The 21,678-nt window shown below is 41.5% G+C and overlaps 1 protein-coding gene across 1 annotated transcript; it reads right to left on the bottom strand.

Annotated features, from left to right (window-relative positions):
* Positions 1–2,448: 2,448 nt before the first annotated feature.
* ngfa (nerve growth factor a (beta polypeptide)) lies at positions 2,449–21,341 on the bottom strand. The gene is made up of 3 exons (XM_087782370.1): positions 21,176–21,341; positions 4,303–4,405; positions 2,449–3,586 (listed from the first exon to the last, which is right to left on the bottom strand). The coding sequence occupies exon 3, from the start codon at positions 3,573–3,575 to the stop codon at positions 2,745–2,747; it is 831 nt and encodes a 276-aa protein (XP_087638496.1). The 5' UTR covers positions 3,576–3,586; positions 4,303–4,405; positions 21,176–21,341; the 3' UTR covers positions 2,449–2,744.
* Between the last annotated feature and the right edge of the window lie 337 nt (positions 21,342–21,678).

Raw genomic sequence — 21,678 nt, 5'->3', positions numbered from 1 at the left:
TTAAAAGAGCAGCTATTTATACGTTTGATTCCAGGCGGGATATGTGAGCAGTCGCCACGGCTTGGACGCCGTCCAGCACGGAGACGGGATTGGACGCCGTGATTGGACGTAAGTCGGCTGGAATGTGGCTCAGGTTTGAGAAAACATTTGGTGTCGGTGAACAAAAGACCGAAGGATTCCGGCGTCGTGTAACATTCCCACGTCAGAGTAACATCTTCGCTTGACTCCGTCTTTACTTACAAACCCATTTGATTAAACCTTAAACGTATCGTTGGTTGTTTCTCTTCAACAATCACGTTTATTTATCCTGATAGAATCATAAAAGTACACTTTTTAGGTGCCAAAATACAAACATATATTAAGATGAAACCAGAATTAACACATAAAACTTAAATTTGATCAATAAGTTAAAAAATTACATTTAAATTGAGAAAAGAAAACATTGTTGTCAGATGACAAACAGAGAAAATATTTTTTTTATATCAATGTTACAACATTCGTCTAGACTCACAACAAACCTTATGACCAAAAAATGATAAATTAATAATGGTATATAGTATATATATTTTTCATACAAGATTTAAAAAATGTATTAATTGTTTTTAATAATTATTGTTAATCCTTTTTTTATTATCCACACAAAGTTATTAATCTATTAAAAACACTGCAGAAAATTGACAAGAAACTGTTTCAACTGAGAGAAATCTCTCAACTTCGGAAATTATGTCACAATACGATCTGGAGCTTATAATCCATGCGCTTGTGTCTTCTTGTTTAGACTATTGTAACAGTTTATTTTGGTGTCTTAACAAGAAGGATCTGTCTCGCCTTTATACAAAACTCTGCAGTGAGAATTCTGAGCCGCTCTAGTAGAAGAACTCACATTTCCACGATCCTTAAAACTCTTCACTGGCTGCCAGTTTCTTTCAGGATCAACTTTAAAAATTCTGGTTCTTACTTTCAGATCTATTCATGGTCAGACCTTCCATCAGTGATCTGATCCAACCTTACACCCCAGCTCGGGCTCTGAGGTCTGTGGATCAGAATCTACTGATGGTTCCTGAACACGCTTCCGGACCAGAGGAGAGAAATCCTTCCAGACTGTTGCTCCTAAGCTTTGGAACGATCTTCCTCTCCCTCTGTGTTTGTGTTGATCTTTTATAGAATATATTTTAACTGTGTATTGCTTATGATTGTTAAAGCGCTTTGTGACCCTGGTCTAGAAAGGCACTTTACAAATAACCATGACTTACTTACTTACTATTAGGTTTATTCATAAAAAAAAGTTTATTATTATTATTATTCATGTATTCAATGTACATGCAGCGTTCATTTTCACCACATGAGGTCAGTGTTGTTTAATAAAACGCCTCGTGTTTCTAAACTCTGGAGTCAAATAAACACTAGAGTGTTACGATGGAGGAGTACCAGGTGAAGAAGACCTGTGATGGGAACGAATGTCAGGAACGAGTCTCTTTGTAAACATTAACAACGACACGAGAAAATGTTGCTGCAATAAATCAGTTTTTATGACACACACACACACACACACACACACACACACACACACACACACACACACACACACACACACACACACACACACACCTTCCACAGCTGCGCTCCAATATGAGAGGAATTCTGCCACGCTGCTGGAAACATTACACTCAATCCATCTTCCTCAGTTTGTATAAAGTTGAGGTCGACGCAGCTTTACAGCAACATTCCTGCGTCAGTTATGGTTGAGCAGGTTTGCAGAGGATGGTACAAGTGTCGGAACAGCATTCCAGCCCGCAGCTTTTTTGAAGATCCAACACCAATCTCCACTGCCCCCGATAATATGGTCCCACAAACTCTCTTTTAAACATTCAAAAAATCTTATATATTTCTCATAAACATTTCATTTCTGAACATACAGACAGAAACCAAGTGTTACATCCTTTTGAATAAAGTGTGTACATGAAAGTTTGATCTAAATATTCTCCAATATTAAGTGATATTATCAAAAAATTAACTTTAAATTGAAACTTGGATTAATGGTGGAAAGGTTTTTAAAAAATATTTATACATATTATTGACTTCTCAACTAATCAAAAATGTACTTTGAGAAAAAATATTTTTCACTAATTTCACATTACTGGTCTAGCCAAGACTCAATTTAACCCTCAAAAATACAATTTTATTTTTCCGAAAATCGGAGGAAATGGCTCCAAATTTTCCAATTTGCAATAAATGGTTTCAAGTTTCATCTTAAATGGAATAAAAAACAATAAATGATCAACTTGGCATCAGAATATACTAAAAACGTATTCAAGTTGTGTTATTTTAGTCACTGTACATGTCATTATTTAATCAAAACATTGTAATTGTTTTTCAGCCTTTAATTCTCTAATCCACCTGAGGGTGTCGCTGTTTCTCACAGCAGGAGAGACTGAAGGGACACGAGAGGCAAGTACTGAGGTGTTTAATAAATAACAGCATGAACAACAACAAAAACACAACAACATTAAAAGCTCATTTGTATATGTACACTTCTGTATATATCGACTGTATAAACCTTAAATATGACATGCAGTCCTTATAAGTTAAAACGACCAGGACTCGGACTGAGGTAGGGTCAGGAGGGGGTCTGGGGTCAGAGTTGTGTGTGTGTCTTCCTAGCGGCCGGGCGGGGGGTACAGTATTGGCAATAAAAGCTGCAGTGGTGGTTCAGGAGGATGTGGTCAGAAATGGTCCTCACCCCGTCAGCGGCCCACCCGCCCCGCCCACGACTTCCTGCTGAGGACGCACACGCAGGCGGCGTTGATGCGGATGAAGCGCCAGGCTGTCCGTTCCTTGAAGGTGGTGAGGGCGCTGACGAAAATGTGCGTGTTGGTGCAGTAGGAGTTCCAGTGGCGACTGTCGATGCCCAGGCAGCCTGAGTTGCCGGGTTTGACTTGCTTTCCCCTCCCGCCTTGTCGCCCCCCGCCACCGCCAGAGGACCCGGGGCCCCTGCGCGTGGGCAACCGGCACGTGGTCTCGTAGAAGAACTGCTTCTTCACCACGTTGTTTATGGTGACGTTGGGAAGCACCGTCACCTCGTTACCGGCCATGTCCGTGGCCCGGGTCATGTTGCCCACCCAGGAGTTTATGCTGTCACAGACCGAGAACTCCCCTCTGTGCATGGTGTGGGACCCCGCTCTGCGTCGGATCCGGGCCCCCCTTACTCCCCCGGACTCGTACCCCTCACCTTCCAGAGCATCGTGAGAAGGGACGACCTCGCTGAAGACCACCCTCGGTGAGGATCGGTACCTCCTCTTGGAGAAGAGCTTGGGGTCCACCACCGGACTGGAAGGGTCCGGGGCAGGGACGGAGCCGACAGATTCCCTGTCCTGCTTGTTCCCCCGATGAGGCCGCTTGGTCCTGTGGTGGCTGGTCCTGTGGTGGGAAGAGTGGTGCTCAGAGAGCTGGTCCCCCGTCAGCTGCTGCGCCGCCCTGTGGCCTGACGCCCCGGAGTGCTGGGCCAGTCCACCTCCCATGTTCAGCACAGCCTGGACACCGATCAGGAGGACCAGGACCAGTGGTGACGACCTCATGGGCACACGTCCTGGGTCCAGACAGAAGAAACTGTGAGAAGACTTGTCCAGTGAACTGACATTATGACCACGTGAAACAGCAGCAACTCAAGGTATGATTACTGGGGTTGTCAACACAAATAACACGAATATCAAATCAGAAAAGTTTAGAAGAATCTGTTTAAGCCACTAATACCACTGAGACTTGCAGAGTAATACTACTGAGACTCGCAGAGTAATACTACTGAGACTTGCGGAGTAATACTACTGAGACTCGCAGAGTAATACTACTGAGACTTGCGGAGTAATACTACTGAGACTTGCGGAGTAATACCGCTTGAGACTTGTAGTGCAGCTTTGTAGATAACCATCATTTTAACATGTTCCACAAGTTCCATGTACCGCATAAAATTGGTTCGATGTCATTGACACTGTCGATTTCTGAGAAAGTAATATGATGTTATGTACGAATTATAGTAAGAAAAACCCGGTAAAAGTTCTGTTATTTATCGGTTATGTTGGCTATAATTTAGTAACTATTTAAAGTGGTAAAGTGTTGTCTAATAGCTACTGGAAGGGCTTTGCTATCATGGGATTAGAAGGTGTTTGATTGGACCTGGACCCTCTAGTGGTTATATTGCGCAACTGCGATAGAAAGATCCTAAATCTCCGTCGTGTACCTGGTTACGCGACAGAAGAAGCTTCCATTACACGTGTAGAAACAATCGTCCAAACCCCTAGTGTTTACCTGTGGAATGTGTCCAGTTGAAGTGGGAGCCCTCGTGGACTCTAGAGCCAGACTCCAGTGCAGGCCGGGCCCCTCATGCCTGCCCTCTGGACCCCCTGAACCTCTGCAACACAAAAAACAAACTTAAACGCTTGTCTTTATGAACAGAAATTAGTTTATTTTGTCATAATCTACGATTTTGTGCAGCATTTAGATTCTGACTTGACGAACACGGGAAATACATTCTCTGGAAAAACTCTTTGCTCTCCATCACTCTTTCCTACAACACAGTCGCGCACACAGACAAACACAATTTCCCTTCATCTGACATGATCTCTCTGTAAGAACGCACTCGCTCCGGCCGGGTTTAGCCGGACCTTCCACAGGAATGTGCAGCACCTGACACGACGTTCCTCGTTACCTCCACATTTCATTTCTTTTTCCTCCGCCTGTCAAACCAGTGTCATTCTTAGACACGCGTGTCAAACGTGTGCATGTCGGAGATGGTTTGCATGCTTCCCTAGTGAGCGCACACTTACAGAGGCGCAATCCGGAGCATTCAGGAGGTCGCAGGGGTCAGTATTTTTACATGGGAATTGTCCTTCAAGAGCTCCTTATGTAACTGGAAAACTTGCTCAGGAGTCATGAGAATATTTTTGAGAGGTTGGTTTAATGTCGGGGAGATCATGGCTTCATCATCCACCATTGAGACTCTGCGTAGAGCTTTCCTTTATTGGCAAGAATCTGGCAATTCATATCACGATACAGCGGCAACAATAGGATATATTGTGATACTGCAGTAACAAGTATATATGTGTAGTATTGTCGAGTACTTGACTCTGGTGTTGCAGAATTTACAGACCACATGGCAAAGTTGTTACTGCTTTAAATTGTTTTCAAACCAAAATATGTCCAAACATCAGCTTTGAAAGCTTCTATAGTTGACTGTATCCTCTTGTCCTCAGTCATCGCCAGGATTTAATTTTTCCTTCAGCTATTGAGAAGTAATGCCAATGCCATCTAGCCGTTGTAAGTTTCATTGCAACACAAAAATGAACAAACGCAGTGAATATTTTAATGTTAATTGTACATTTTAAAACTGTTACAGTAGTTAAAAATCGTGAAAAAAAAACGTGATTTTTAATTAATTGATCAATTCTCTTACATAGTCATAGCAGGACACTACCCTAGAGAGCTGGGACCAGGTGGTAAGGTCACATGAATTCTCATTACCAGAGATAAAGTGGCTGTGATAGGATCACTCAGAAACGTAGAAATAAAATGAACGAAAAGTCAATTTATGACTCAATAGATTAGAAGTGGTATTTCTAACCATCTCCAGTAGGGGGCGGTGCCGCCCGCAAAACTACTCCAGCAGCCTAAACTCTTCAATGGCAGCAGGTGTTAAATTCCAGTCATCAAGCGCCTCACAAATCATTATTAATCTCAGGTGTGTGAAATAAGTACCAATAGCCAAAACATTATGACCACCTGTCCATGTGCTGCTTTAGATTCTTGAGGGTTTCCCTGCAGTGGTCAGTGGCCCAACAGAAAACTGTTGCAGTGAGAACGAAGCTTACATAAGTCTGTCCATGTTCATTTGGATCAAAAGATGTCATCAACATATTTTGGGTCACCAGCTGACCCACCAGTCTGGGCATCCGTCCTCGACACATTCACACACCCACAGAAGGTCCAGACCAGCGGTGGGTGGATGGATCGCGGCTGCTCAGCACCAGCAGCAGCAGGAGGATCTCCGAGTCGGAAAGACCAGGCTGGTGTTTGATGGAAGCGTAAACAGTGTCGAGGTCAGGAAGGTTCAGTCGGCACCTCTGACTTATGGGAAACGTGTGGCTCTCGCTCACATGATGCAGCTCCGAGACTAACCAACAACAGATCCATCCGGGCGTGTCCTGATCAAGAGTTTCTTTTTTTTTCTTTTTAATTTGGCTTCAGGGACAAATTCTGGAGACGTTTTTCTGTGGATTAAGTCGTGGCATGTGTGTGTCTGTGATGCAATCGTGAGAAACATTTGTTTGACTGAAGCAGTGGATTTTAGTCAAATATCACAACAGGTTCCAACAAAAGTGAGAAAATCTGGTTTTAAAGAAACATGTTGGACCAGAGAATAGAAACGTACATGTTTAAAAAGAAAATGTCAAACCTGCTTCGACAATGAAACGACAAGTCTCGTCACCACTTGTTACAGTAGAAAAACTTTTTCTTTTTAGTATCTAATCAAAAACTTTGACCAAATCTGGCCTGGCAAGTGTTTTTATGTGGCCTGTCGGATGGTTGTCAATGTTTAAGATAAATTAATGTTAATATAAAAGTTGTTCTTGTCTGATTCTATACAAGTCAAACTAATTAGTTAATAAAACTGCAGATTTTTCCTCAACAATCTCAGAAACCAAATCCAGATCCTCTTTTGAAACGACTTGAAAATGATTAAAAAACATATTAAAAAACCACCAGTTTCTGTTTAGAGTCGAGAATCAGGGATTGTCCTGAAAACCTGGCTCTACACTGAGTCTCAGATTCTTAGCTCAACATGAGCAAGATTTCTAGTAAAAAAAAAGAAAAAAGTCCACGTTGTGTTCCGGGTTTGTGTTGGTCGTGCGAATCTATTCTGGGTTGTGTTGGCGAAGATCTCTGTGAGACTCGAGCGCAGATTACATTCACTAAACACACATGTTCAAACAAGCAGGACAATAAAAAAATAAAAAACCCTCCATGTGGTTCTGATAAAGAGGCTCTTCACAGACAAACCAAACCCACATGGTGGACCAGGAGAGACCAGAACTGCTCCCACGAGTCCCGCGTGTTGAAACGGACATCAATCATCGGCGAGAGATGTTGTAACCATAGCGACGCTTACAATTTATAGCAACATGGGGACCGTAGATTTAAAAGAGGAAAGCAAAGTTGTTTTTGGACGATAAAGCTCGTTGATGATGGAATGGATGAATGATTCCTGTCGTGGTCTGAGTTCTAGTTTCGTAATTTGTTGGCGTTTTCAGCGATTGAATCGAGTAATAGTCACATCAGGGGGATGAGAAAAAGTGTTTTTTCTAGTTTAGTTTTCGACCGTCAGTGATATTTGGAGACACTTTTCTTTAACCTTTGACTTTTTACATTAAAATGAAAACTCGGCGACAGCCGTGAGTTGCTGATTTAATTGAGACATGAAGACAAAATCTTGAAGTTACAAACACAGGTTTTTATATTTATCAAAAGAATATGTTCTCCTTAAATCACACCGTTTCACGAGTGGGTTGATGATCTGCTGTCAGCTGCAGATAATTGTAACCATCATCATCATCATCATCATCATCATCATCATCACCATCATCATCTTCAGCTGTTCACACAGAGCTGATCTACTCACCTTCCCTGCACCTGCTGACTCACCTGAGAACAAACACTATTTCAAGGCCACGTGTTTAGTGTTTTAAAAATGTTCTTTTCAACGTCTCATGTGAAAAAAAATCAAAGGACTTTTTCGAAGCAAACCCTCACAAATATAGTATTTTTCACTGTGTTTTTACATCTGTAGTTGTCAATAAAAACTCTGAGTAAATATAAGTAAAACTTAAAATATCCGATCCACATTAAAACAGCACAAGTGTAATCTTTACATTTTATTAAATCAACCAGAATCAAACTAAATTGGACCTGAAGCAAACACATGTGTAGCAGGCGACTCACAACCATTTTGACCTTTATGTACACTTATATTAAGACATACTGTACACGAATAAAAATACTTTTTTTCCTTATATTTGATACAATATTTATGATGTGGATCTTTTGTTGAGTTTCACGTGACAACAGTTTGACACAATTGTGTTGTTGTTGTTACATGTATAAGTTGAGACCAAGATTTTTGATTTAATTTGAAGCTAAATCACTTGAAGTTCAGTAAATAGATAAATATTTTGTAATGTATTTTAATTTTCTTTATATTTTTTGTGCTGAGGTCAAAGTGGAAGTGATGTCATCAAAGTGCGTGTGACTGTTCCTTCCAGACCAACTCAAGACATACAAACCAACAGAACCGGGACAGATAAAGATCTAGTCTGGTCTCTCAAGGAGATAAAGACGTATACAACCTCCACGATCCTTTAATTGTTGTCAACCTTTTCCCTTTTTTTTTTACTCCCCTGTCTTCTGAGCGTTATAGCGCCACATACAGGCTTTGGCTCTACATCGTTATCAATGGTTTCATGTCGACGCCACTTTTTCAAAGAATCAAAGTGAATTTCTGGGGATAAAGCCAGAGTTTATCCCAGCTTTCAGGGGTTGGTCTTTGTGTTTAGTCGCTCATTATTATATGTACAGTTTAAGTTTGTTTGTCAAGTCTTTCCTCATTTAAACCAACGTGTGTGTCAGTTAGTAAGATTTACACTCAAAGCCTGGGACCTTCCGCCACAAAAAGCTTAAAAAATAGATTTATTTAATGTTTTATTTCAGAAAAATTCCTTCGAGGCTTCAATACAAGAGGGATGTGACAGACCAGCAATATTTGCATGTTTTTAAGTGTCTTATGGACGAAGATAAAGACGTAGACAAGTTAGTGCCGGTCGCTACATTAGCATTGACTTCCATTTTTCCTTGGAATTCAATTGTAAACAGGTACATAAGTAGATTCAGAAGAAGGGAGCGGGAAGGAGAGACGACCTGGAAAGGCAGTAATTAGCAAACGAGAGAGAGAGACGTCGTTGACTAATTACTCGGCTGCAGGCGGCGGAAGCTGCCGTGCCTCCACTGGAAGCGATACGCTACTATTACAGCCCGTTTTCATTTACCGCCGGCCCATCGATCAAGTGCAGGATCGTCGCGTCGACACCGAGGCAGGAGGCCAAGAGAACACCAGCGGCTCTGCACAGCGTCGGGGCTGCTGTCACCGGGAGTTTACACTCTCGTATCTCTGCGGCGCATCAGTCACGCTCGTATGACAACAGAAACAAACGCTCGATGACAACAGCGGCGGCTGATGAGGGAGTGAGAACGAGGGCCTGTCGGAGCTGTGTTTGGGGGGGAAGAGGAAGGTAAACAGTTTCACGACGTCTCTCATCGACGCTGGAGCTCAGTTCCTACTTCTGTCAGTCGCCGAGATGATTATCACGCCACGCTCGCCTGCAGTTACACGCTTTTAAAGAGGGGAAAATAGTGGCTGTACAAGCAGAGGACACCCTGGAAAGTCGATAGACAAAGAAACCCTTTCACAGGTACAAGATTTTGAAGTTTAGAATAGTCTTTGCGTTTAGACCAAACAAGAAGGAGCTGTCTCGCCTGTAGATAATAGAAAACCGCTCTAGTAGGAGGACTCACATTTCGACACTTCCACTCCATGACACGTCAAGTTTAAATTGTTGCTCGTAATTGTGTCAAAAACTCATCTTTAGTTTATTTTCTTCAACTTGAATTCATGGATGTGAGGCTTTGACGTGTCTTAGTAAATAAATTATATTTTGATGTCAATAAACGACAGTTCAGAGAAACTATCTTTATCTAAGTTAATCTAATTTTTTTTTAATTTCGAGTACCAAATAAAATCTTTACTTTTTATACAGAAATCCAACTGATAAACACGACATTGAATGAGAAATATATGTATTGATTAAAATAAATTTCGAGATGAAAACTTTTTTTTTTCAAGTAAGGACCAGCATATCTTCATTGAAATTAATTTTTCCTCACTTTTTAACTGTTCGTTAATGAGAAGCTGAGAATATGGATCAGTTGTAGCTCAGCTTTTTTGGATTCATTGTGAAGTTTATAAAGATATTTTTTAAGCAGAAGGTTCGAAATCCAGGAAACTTTTTTTTTTTTTCTTCAGGTACTCTGGTTTCCTCCCACAGACCACAAACATACACAGGTTTATTCATGACTGTTAAATGATTGTAGGGGCCTGTGTTTGAGTGGTTTTCTGGAGATAAAATCTTCACTCTGCTGTGATTGGTCAAATGTTGAGGTTTGTCACACGCATCATCAATCCTATGGAAGTCGCTGATACCAAGGGACTGGTTGTATAAACAAAACAGGTGAAGCCATTATTATGTCGTAATGGACTCTGCTCTCGTAACCTCTCGTTCGCCCAGATTTCAGACAAACTTTATAAAGTAATAAGTTCAAAACATAGTCACGATGATGGACATGCTTTTAGATGTATGCATCGTAAACAAGAAGTGTAGAGAATATCAATGACAATCAATGAGATAATTAAAGGAAAATAAATTTAGATTTAAAAGTTATGAAATATTGATAGCTTTGCAGAGAAGAAAAAAACATTAAGAGGTAAAGATAAAGATACAGATGTTCCCCATAGAACTCTCGAAATACTGCAACAATTAAAAGATACTTTCGGTTAGTTTTCACTTATCGCCGCGAGAATAAAATGACCTTTTATTCACCTCGGCTGGCAGCGACTCGCTGAGGTATGTTCTCCACACATCCACTTAGCCGAGGAACACGCTGCCAGCAAATCCTGTAAAGCGAAGCGTGCGTTCTTTATGACCAGGCAGTTCAAACAAATTCACCTGTAATGAACGCGCCAATGAACCTGGTGCCACTCGGTCGAGGGGGGGATCAAGAAGTGTGTTTACGAGGCGGCGTGTGTGTGGTTGGCGCCATCGGGGGAAGGATTATAGAAGTCTTTACTCCGCGTGGAAAAGTGTTTTGACAGATTTCAAATAACTGCTGATTCGAAATCAGACGTTTTTGTTGCGGGAAAAAGCAAATATTTTGGCGACGGGTTGTTCTCTCAAGACGTGCCAGAGAGTGAAGCTGCCGGATTTCTCTTCCCAGAGGAAGGAATTTGGGAACCCGTCGGGAGATGGAGAAGATCCTCAAACTGATTGAAAACTCATCCTATAATCCGGTTACACAACGATACCAACGTCTTGGACTCGCGGTCCTGGAGGGTTTTCGTTTACCCGAAGATATTGAGATGAACCAGATTCTTCATGACTTCATGACTGACTTTCCCAGCAGACGGTCGAACAATAGTTTGTCATCCTGGAAAGACTGGGTCTCTGTGGTGTTGCTGAGGTTCGTCCAAAGTAAACAGGGTCTGGGTTGACGGCAGGACTCTCCGGTAATCACATTACGAATACCAAAGGCACGAATTACTGTAAAATTCTTTCCTTGGTTTGAGTCAAAACGTTGAGTCACTCATCAATTAACTTCTTTCCAATTCCTGCTTTCCTACAGCGGATCATAGGCGACATTGAAGGTTTCCAGAGATGCATCGAAATCCTCGTAAATCCCCACAAATCCACGATTATCCTCAAATGTCTTAACGAAAATGTAAACCAGAAGCTACCGACGCTAATTTCTAAATACTCGAACCTTCTCCGGTCGGACCGGGAAGAAGATCCTGATGGGAATTCTCGAGATGAAGTGGAACGCACCGTAACATCCTGGTCCACTCCCAGTCGCCGCTCCCCGTCCCCCCCGCCCCGGGACCAGCAGACGTGGGAGTCCAGGATGTTTTCAAGTTTTACGACACAAGACTTGTTGTTCAATCTCGTGGACGAAAGCCCACCGAAGTATTAACAAGAGACGAGGCGAGAGGAGATATTTCAGCGACCTCAAACGTCAAACACCTTGACCTTGACTGACCTTCACCTCACCTGAGTGTGCGCCTTTGATTGAAGCGAGGCATGAGTCACCGTGAAAGGAATATTAATAACGTATTTTTCCAGTGACGCTTTTGTGTCACACACCGGAGACGCCCAACAGATTCAGCCTTTACAGTACTTTGAACATTGTTTTTTACCTTTCTGTTGTGGCAACCGAGCTCCTCACCTGAACCGAAAAATCTCAAAAATAATACAACAAATCATGAAGTGTGCGTTTACGAGGCAGCACGTGCGTTGTCGGCGCCAACGGGGGAAGGATTATGAGTCTCTCACATTTCCATTGCTGTGGTTTCTCAGTTTAAACTTGGCGGTTAATAACCCCAAATATTGTTTTTTAAATGTATAACTTAAATCACTTGGTTGTGTAAAGTTAAGATAAAATAACGAAAATATATTATTTCCACTTCCATATACAGTTTTGTTTCTATAGGATAAGATGTATAAAAAACATATGAAAACTCAATAATCAATTGCATATTTATGAGTAAATAAAAGAAAGTGATATTTCAATTCAAAATCTTTTCCCTGCAAAAGTCCAACTGATGCTAATCGCGGCGCTATGTAGCGACGGCTCTGCACATTCTTGGACTTCTTTCTTTTACTGCGCTCCCTAAATATTCCCCTGCGGGGACGAGCCTGACGTCCGGAGCGAGCGAAGCTGCGGCGACAACTGCAGACTCGTTAAGTCGAAACAAGACAACGTTAAACGGCTTCCAGTAACTTCTGGCCAAAACTCCTCGCCGTTTTAATTGCCCGCTCGCTGGGAATTAAAGGAGTTTTTAACTGCGGCTCCGCGGCGACGAGCCGGGGCGGACAAATGAAGCGTGCAGGAGTTAAGTCCGTCACCGCATATCTTAAAAAACATTCTCCACCTTGGAGATGATTGACGCCTTCACAAAAAGCAACATATCTGTGTGTTATACTCCGAGATCTTAAATATAAACAGTTAAAGTGATTCATATAGAGTTGGTTTTTACTAGTTTACAGGGTTAGAGTCGGGTGCTAATGTTACTTTAGAGAAAATATCATCATTTTTCTCGTAGTTCCAGAAGATAATAATCGAAAGAAACTAAATGATATGCTTTTTTAAATGTATTTCTTTGAAGCAACATCTCTTGGATCCGGTCCAGTTGAACGTTTAGCTGAAAAATATTATTTTACGGTTAAAAAAAGAGACATATGGACCAATCAGAGCGCAGATTTGATGGTGATGTGAGCAGCTGATGGTCAAACAACAAACAAACTTCCAAATTATATAAAGTTGCAATTCTGCCTCTCTGAACTACCATTATGACTCTCCACTAACTTTAGACCCGTCTCCAGATTGAACCACTTCTTGAACCAAGAGACAAAGACTCAGCACAAAAAGTACTCGAGACATCGCGTTCACTGTGGATCTTCTCGTCTATTCCTGACGTTCTACTCGGTTCATTTTTTGGAAGCGACTCATCGCCGTGATGATTTAATCGAGCCTCCAAACGTGGTCGCAGCCTCTCGTCATGCATCTATTCTGTGTGGTCTGAGCATCGGTCTGTCGTCTCCTTCTGATCCCCCCCAACCCCCCATCATTTCTGTCCTGCGAACCGACGTGGACCACCTGTCTTCCTGGGACCTCCCAAACCCATCCTCCGTCTTTTAGCAGCATTCCATGTCGAGCAGAGGGTGGTGTGTGTGTGTGTGTGTGTCCGTGAGTTGATGTTTACGTGGCGTCCGGCTGTGAGCGATGGCTTCCTACGACGGCGTCATCGTTCCGTGAACCCCTCGCGACGGAGCGACGTCTCCGCCGGGCCTCGTGGTCGTTTCCTAGCTTCGTGTCGGACGCAGATGCGTGTCTTTTGATTGTTTAACATGTTCTCGAATAAGTGCACGTACGTGTCAACTCTCATGTCCTCGGGGGCCAAGGTGTGTTTGATGGGTATCCAACGTAAACACACACACACAGCAGCGTTACTCACACACACACACACACACACACACACATGGACCACATTCCTGCTGCGTGGTTTACGACTTCTGTTCACATAAACAATATGTTTGTCATTACAACATGTTTTCTGATCGACACCGACGTTGAGAAGAACACACACACACACACACACACACACACACACACGTTCAGTTGTGTTGCAGCAACACAATACTCTCATCAGACGACAGCAGCAGCTACTGAGTTCAGGAGCCTGTACAGTAACAACAACAACTTTCAGAACTGCTTCGGTCAGTGGGTCGACATTCTTGTATTGTGCGTTGTAAATGGATCATTCCAACTGTCTGGAGCCGGATCAAGCTACACAGAAAAGTTTATAATTTCAGGTAAAACCGGATTATACTGGGTTTATAATAGGGCTGTAAGAAAATATTGATGCACTTAAACATCGCAATAATACTGTTTCAATATTTAACACCATTGTATTTACAATCAACATGCAAGTAGTCGCGGCGACGTTTTTGTGTTGAAATTAAACTCCCGGCCACTAGTTGGCAGCATTTTATTCAGAATGAAATCCTGTGAAATCCTGTGCTGTGTCTCAAATCGCATACTAATCTTAGTATGCTAGAAGTTAGTATGCATCAGTTTAGTATGCATACTAACTAGTACGCAAATTCTCCGCAGATAGTATGTCTCAAATCAAACCCTGAAGCTACACACTAACCGGAAATCACATGACAGCTTCTTCTTCTACTTCTATTTAACGATGTTTCAAGCAGCTGTTTGAACGCTATCGCCGACACCTGCTGGCAGCACGTATTGCAACTTTGGAAAAAGAAATAAAGAAAAAATATGAGAATCTAAATAATCGCGAGATATTTAAGCTGGTATCAGCAGCGAAGACGTGTTTATCCTCCTACTGCTGCTGAAAATACACATTTAAGTATATGCATATATATGCATTTATATATGACGTAACTTCCGTTTAAAACGTCACTAAAATGGCGGCTGTTTAGTATGGTTAGTATCCATCGAACCATGCTAGTTTTGTGGGCGTGTTAGTACGCCAATTTAGTATGCATGGCGCACTAAATTTCGCATACTAAGAATTGAGACACACTAACGTACTAAAAATACTAACTTTTAGTACGCTAGTATGCGATTTGAGACACAGCACTGGTGAATACTGAGGACGAGAGGCGGTGAATGGAAATATTGTTACACTGATATATTTTGCAACATTTTTATTCAAGATACTGTATCAACATTGACCAGCAGTGGCTTTCCAATCATATTTAATTTTTATCACCGTTTTTTTAACATGTGAATATTCACAGCTTTGATCATTTTTCTGCTGCAATTTAACCCCAGGCCGCTAGGTGGCAGTTGTCATTAATTCCTCCACACTTAAAGGAACAATGAAATCACGCTAAATCTGGCGATGACTGAGGTCGAGAGGATACAGTGACTCCAGCAGCTTTTAAAGCTGATGTTTGGACATATTTTGGTTTAAAAACAAATGAAATCAGTTACAACTTCGTCAAAAGTCATGTGGTCTGTAAATACTACAACACCAGAGTCAAGTACTCGACAAAACCAATATATTGCTATATATCGTATCGTCATGAGTATTGTATCGGCAGATTCGTGCCAATAAACAGCCCCAGTTTATATCGTGGGACATGTTAAACAAGTTAGTTTTCAGCGCGTGATAATGTGTTGTCGTAGTAGAACTGCTGATAAAAAGCAGGTTTGTTTTGTACAAGAATACAAAAACACACTTTCATTATAACAAACTGAAGCTGGTTTTGATTCAGGCTAAGAACGTCTTCTTCGCTGACTTTGATGCAACACTTAAGAGTAAAGTCTCACGATCTGAGGGTTAATGTTTTACAATGTAGCTGTCAATCACCGACTAACCACTTCTGAGTGTCTTCGGTGAACCTGCTGAGGCCCAAACTGAGACCATGTGTAGTTTTGACACATATGTTACGCGGCGACTGTCAAACAACATCAGCCGTGATCCTCCTCAACAAACATGACGGGATGTTTGGAGAGGTCCACATCAACAAAGAGTTAGCGGGGATGCAAACACGTTGTCGAGGCTCTCTGGCTGACCTTCGCTGATCCAGAAATCCCCGTCTCTCGCTGCCAAACACAAACGTGACCCCGGGTTCAAACTCCGACCTCTCACCCAACACGTCGGCTGGTTCGCTTCACACCAGATGTTCCGACCCCGTTCTGAGGTGCTAACCTGCTGCTCCCGTGACCCCGAAAGACAACTCGAGGAGCCGCCGAGTTTGTTTTCACCCTGTGAATTATCCTTTTCCATGTTTTCTCCCCAAACAAACGCTTTTGAGAGACGCAGAGTCGACACTTTCACAGGAAACTGTCTTCATTATGATCATGTTTGAACAGATGTTACTGAAAATATCTCCCATCTCCTGTCTATGAAGTGCTAAAAAAGTTTCAAGTTATACAAATTAAATCAATGATATTGAGTTAAAAAGGGTGTAAATTAGGAGTTTTGCAGAATTTTTAAAGTGGAATTTCTTCTTTATTTTGCTCTCACACCTTCATCTATTCTTCAAGTATCATAGAGCAGCAGTTTCTGACACCAAAGTATTTATTAAAAGTTTGAGAATGCCGAAGCAATTAAGAATAAACGGGAGATAAGATTTACTGAAAGCGCTTTTAAATATTGAATTAGAAAACTAATAATTTGGCCATATTTTACAGAAAAAAGTACGTAAGTGTAAAATAAAATTGCCTCAAATAAACACATAATACATGACATTTTAGTCAACAATACCGAGATTATAAGGGAAGAGGATAATCTTTGAACAGAAACAGCCAAATTATTCATTATTTTTAAGTTTTATAAAATGTAATCATACAAAAATGACGACTAAAGTGGTTCATGGAGTCGGAAGTTGGAAAATCAGGCCCAGTTTGTGTCAAATTTTTATTCAATTTCAATGTATTATTTGTGGTGATCAAGTCATTATTGTATGTACTTTTCTGGAGCTTAATGATCTCATAGTTTTGATCCTTTCAACGTTCAATAGTTTGTGACGAAGAAAACCTCCTGAAGTTTACATTAAAGTAACATCTACTGATACTCAGTTTAGGTTCTGTACCAGAACAAAACCTTCGAAAATCTACCTGATTATAACCAGGATTAACTCTGGTGGACTTAAAGTTAAATGAAAGTGTGAATCTTAAAGATCTGTTCCTTTCATTTTTGCTTAAATTTGATGAATATAAAACTTCTGTTGCTTTTTAAAACTATAAACCTTATTTAAAATTCCAAGTGTTGTTCTCATGCATTCTATTCAGTTGTTTCTCATTTGTCTGACAATTATCTAGGGTCAGAGACAAAGTATCTCCAGCGTGTCCTGGGTCTCCCCCGCGGTCTCCTTCTGCTGGGACTTGACCTGAACACCTGACCAGCGAGGCATCCAGATCTAATGCCCAGGCTCTGCTCGGACCCTCCAGATACCTCGTAATAACTGGAAAACGACCTGGATGGTATCAGCGTTGACAATATTTAAGAAGTAATCTGAAAACAACTTCACAAAAATAATCGGTCTGGCGTCCCACGAGGTCTTGATCTACTTCTCACATGTCTCTACTCAGTCGTGGCATCTTAAAACACGAAGCAATCCAGAAAAGAAATAACTTAATTCACCACAACTGACTTAAGTTTCAGCAGCTGCGATGCATTAGCTCCTGAACTGAACTATCCAACTGCTGACGGAACGTAACGTCTTCCTACTGAACTCCGACTGCGTTTACTCAGAGCGTCTCAGGTAGATGTCGATGGTTTCCTTCCACCTGAGAACTCTGAAGAAGAACAGATGATGGAACCTGATCGCCACTTTGGCCGAAGACCACTCTGTGGAATTTGAAGTTTTGACTGGAAATTGTTGTGTATTCTGGAAGGATCACGTAAATACACTAAGATTACTGCCACGGTCAACACACACGTGTAACTGTAGATCAACTTTCCACGTCCCCCACGATATCTCGTATGTCGTCCAGATTGCAGGGAAACTTTGGGTCAAAGGGTTTTGAGAAAATCCAGTGTTTTTTTGTGGATTTCATCCATGACTTTATACTTTATTTCACGATCTGGATGTGGTCTATTGTTCTGAATCTGCTGAGCTGGATTCTGAACCACTAATGTGGCTCCCAAAAAAATACTTTTAAGTTTATTGCCAAAAGTTAGACTTACTTGGATTTTTACACACTTTGTTGTCATTCAAGAATCTATACAGTACCAAATTACTTTTTATATTGCTCGTTCAAAGTCAGGTAAAGTGCAGAGATAAAACTGAACATGCAACTGAATAAAGAAGTTACAAATAATATATATATGGAATTATAAGTTATATCTAAAACCAATGTACAGCCATAAGATCTTGAATTAATTTCAGGGGTACATCACTATATGCTAAGTGTGTATCCTGTTTAGGGATGAGTTTGAGTTTTGAGTGGAAAAGCTATTGCAGTTCTTAGGGTTAGGGTTTGGTTAGAAAGTTCTTAAAAGTACTAATACCATGTAAAGATAGTAAAGAAAGGTAGGGTTTCTTGTAGGTTAGTATTTTCCCATATTCTGACACACAAACCTAGACTAGGTGGGTTCTGGACCGCAGTGTAACAATGGACGTCTAATAAGGACCGGCTCTTCCCTGAGGGATCTTTAAATCGAAGGTCCAGGTGTCCAGCATAGTCTGAGCCGGACCTGCACCCGGTCCTACATCCGGGTCACGTCTGATCAAAAGGCGATGTGAATCGCAACACTTCAAGACCCATTAAACAAATAAACTGTTGACTTTCTAAGGCTTCAGAGTGAGTAGTTTAACATCACCTGCACATAGACTGTTTAAGGGGGTTCAGCCACCATGGACCAGAGGATACAGTTGAACTTCCTGATCCACGACGCATGAGAATCGTTTACTGTTGCACGAATAAACGCTCAAGCTATTATTAAAAAATCAAATAATGCGGCACTTTCATGACGGCGATTATCCCGAAGATAAAACTTCGCGGGAGGATTATGTTTCACTTTTGTCGTTTTGTGTTTGTATGCACGCACACACACACACACACCGCGTACACAAACACACATACACACTGTTGCTAACATAGGGAAAGCTGTAATTCAGCTTCAAAGGGAAACCTGAGAGGGTCATGAATAATCACAGACATCTTTGTCTGCGTGTGGAAACCAGCACTGTCCATCTGCCACACACACACACACACACACACACACACACGCAAACACACACATTTAGTTGTTTACCCCATACGTTCTGTTTTAAAAGCCACTGAGTGAACAAACTTGTTTTCATTTCTGTCTCTTCTGAAGTGACGGAAACTGAAATTGTGTTACTGTAGAAAAGATTGTCTGAAAATCATCGCGACTTAAACTTTTAACTGATTATACAGAAGCATTAAAACATACTTTAATTGATACTATAGACAATATAGAAGTGAGGTCAAATTAAATCAAAGATTTTTTGTCGCCCAAAGTAGATTTGGCTAACAACAAGAAATTGATGATATATATATATATATATATATATATATATATATATATATATATATATATATATATATATATATATATATATATATATTTTTAAATGACATTTACTTGACCTCTGTAAAAACGTTGTGCGGATATTTCAAGTAAGATTGGGAGAAGCTCTTCTGGGGGAAGTCATTTGAGAAACAAACATCTACTGAATCTTCTGTATATGACCACAACAGTATCTCAAAAGGAAAACAAACACCTCCTTTGACCTGGCAGTGGATCAGCGGTTTCGTCAAAGCAAGTCAGATTGAATGAACGAATCCAACGTCTCCCTCTAACTAGCCTCGGTTCCTCACCCAAGTGTGAAAACTTGGAAAAGGAAACTGGACAAGGATCATTACTGGATAAAAATCAAGTTTATTCTGGAATGAAAGTCTTAAATAAATAAATATATAACAACTGACCCTCAAGTGGTATATTTTTTTTTCTTTTTTAAGAGGCTTGAAAACAATAAAAACGTAAACAGAATGACATAATATTTTTGTCTAGGACCCAACAAACTGTTTCTCAAGAAAACAAAACAACCAGATCCCATTTTCCTGAAGAGCATTTATCCGACATGAAGCTTGACTCGTGCATTTCGAGCTAAGAACGCATCAAATGTCACAAGTTAAATATAAAGAGGATTCACTCGTCTTAGTTGGTGAGTTCAATCAAATTTAAATTCAATTATTATTATTATTTTTTTAAGTACACAGAAAGTATCCAGCGAATTTTATTGTTTTCTTTTTTTGTTTGCACTAATGGCTACAGTATGAAGAATATATTTCTGCTTAACTTATTTGGCTAAACAAGCCTGTGACTAATGGCTACTTAAAAAGTATATTCAAATCATTGATTTTGGAGTCATTTATAAGCAGAATGAGTAAGTTTCGTTCACATAAAATCAGCTCTTACTTTTTACTGATACTTCTAATGTCACTGATGCCCTGTAGACCCACAACACAAAGTTCCTCTCCTGTGGATTCCTGGTCTGGATCGTTTCCAAATGTAGCCGCACATGAGCTCCGTATCGCTGGTGATGATTTAAATTGACTGTGAAAGTTCAATATTGGATTTAAACCCCATCGTTTGTGCGCGTAAATGTTGATATGTGGCGACATTCCTCCGCTGTCAAAGCACCCGAATGGAATTCCCTGGTAGGAGTGGCAGGCATGAGGTTTAGAACACATGCTCGCACACACACACACAAACACACAAACACACACACTGGCGACTTCAACGCACAAATGAACCCATGAGAATATTGTCATCATCAAAACAAGGACGCATGTTCGGGGGCCGGACCACGCCTCGACTCTCGCGTCGGACATCGGAGCCGATCGGATCCTACACGTCCTTTGAGGGTTGTGTAACTTGAGCGGGGAGACGGACAGATAGAAAAAGAGAGGTGGAGGTGGTGGTGGTGGTGGTGGGGGGGCGGTGGGGGGTAACCTGATGTCCCAGGAGTTTCGAGAACTGGTTTTCATTGAAGTTTGAGGAACTGCTGACATCTATTCTGTCTTCAGTTCAGCAGCAGCCATAAGTCCATGTCAAAAACTTTTTATTGTCTTGAGAGTTTTACTGTCAGCTGGAATGCACCCCCCTGACTCGCCCCCCTCACTTACCCCCTGCAGCTCAGGACTAACCAGCCGCTCAATCCCAAATGAGAGGCTCCACTTTCACCTAATACCAGGTAGACCCTCTCTCTGTGGATCCCTTGAAGGCAGCACTCACCTGGTTTGTCTCCTCTCCTGCGCTCCGGTGTCTGAAAACCTCCAGAGAAACTCTTATATTCCACCTGACTCTCAGTCCAGTCCCGGGGTCGTCTTTCCAGCTACTCCCAAATCCCGCTTCTTTTTTTCAAAGGTTCCAGGTCCTGGGCCCAATCCGCTCCAGTCTGTCCTCCTCCCTCACTCTTTGGGAAATGGATTGTTCAAAAAAAAAAGTTTAGTGAGAGGAGTCCCAGGGCTGCTCCCTCCCTCCTGCTGGAGCTCGACTGCAGGTCCTAGTGCCGACCCGTCCGCCGGCGTGGAAAAACACGCACAGCTGCTCATAATTTACACCTCGCCGACTGCTTCTCATTCTCCGACCAGAACTTTCCCATTCTGATGAGTCAAAGATGCGTCCGGGCTTTGACGTCAGACCCGGATCTGAAACACTTCTCCTCATCGGGATCTGAAACTTTCCTTCAAGATGTTTGATCTCATGACCTGCTGCTCTTAGATCTAAGATGAGTT

The sequence above is a fragment of the Callionymus lyra genome, chromosome 19 (assembly GCF_982586985.1).
Source record: "Callionymus lyra chromosome 19, fCalLyr1.hap1.1, whole genome shotgun sequence".
NCBI lineage: Eukaryota > Metazoa > Chordata > Actinopteri > Syngnathiformes > Callionymidae > Callionymus > Callionymus lyra.
The sequence above is the reverse complement of the archived record's forward strand: the minus strand, read 5'-3'. Positions and strand labels throughout refer to the sequence as shown.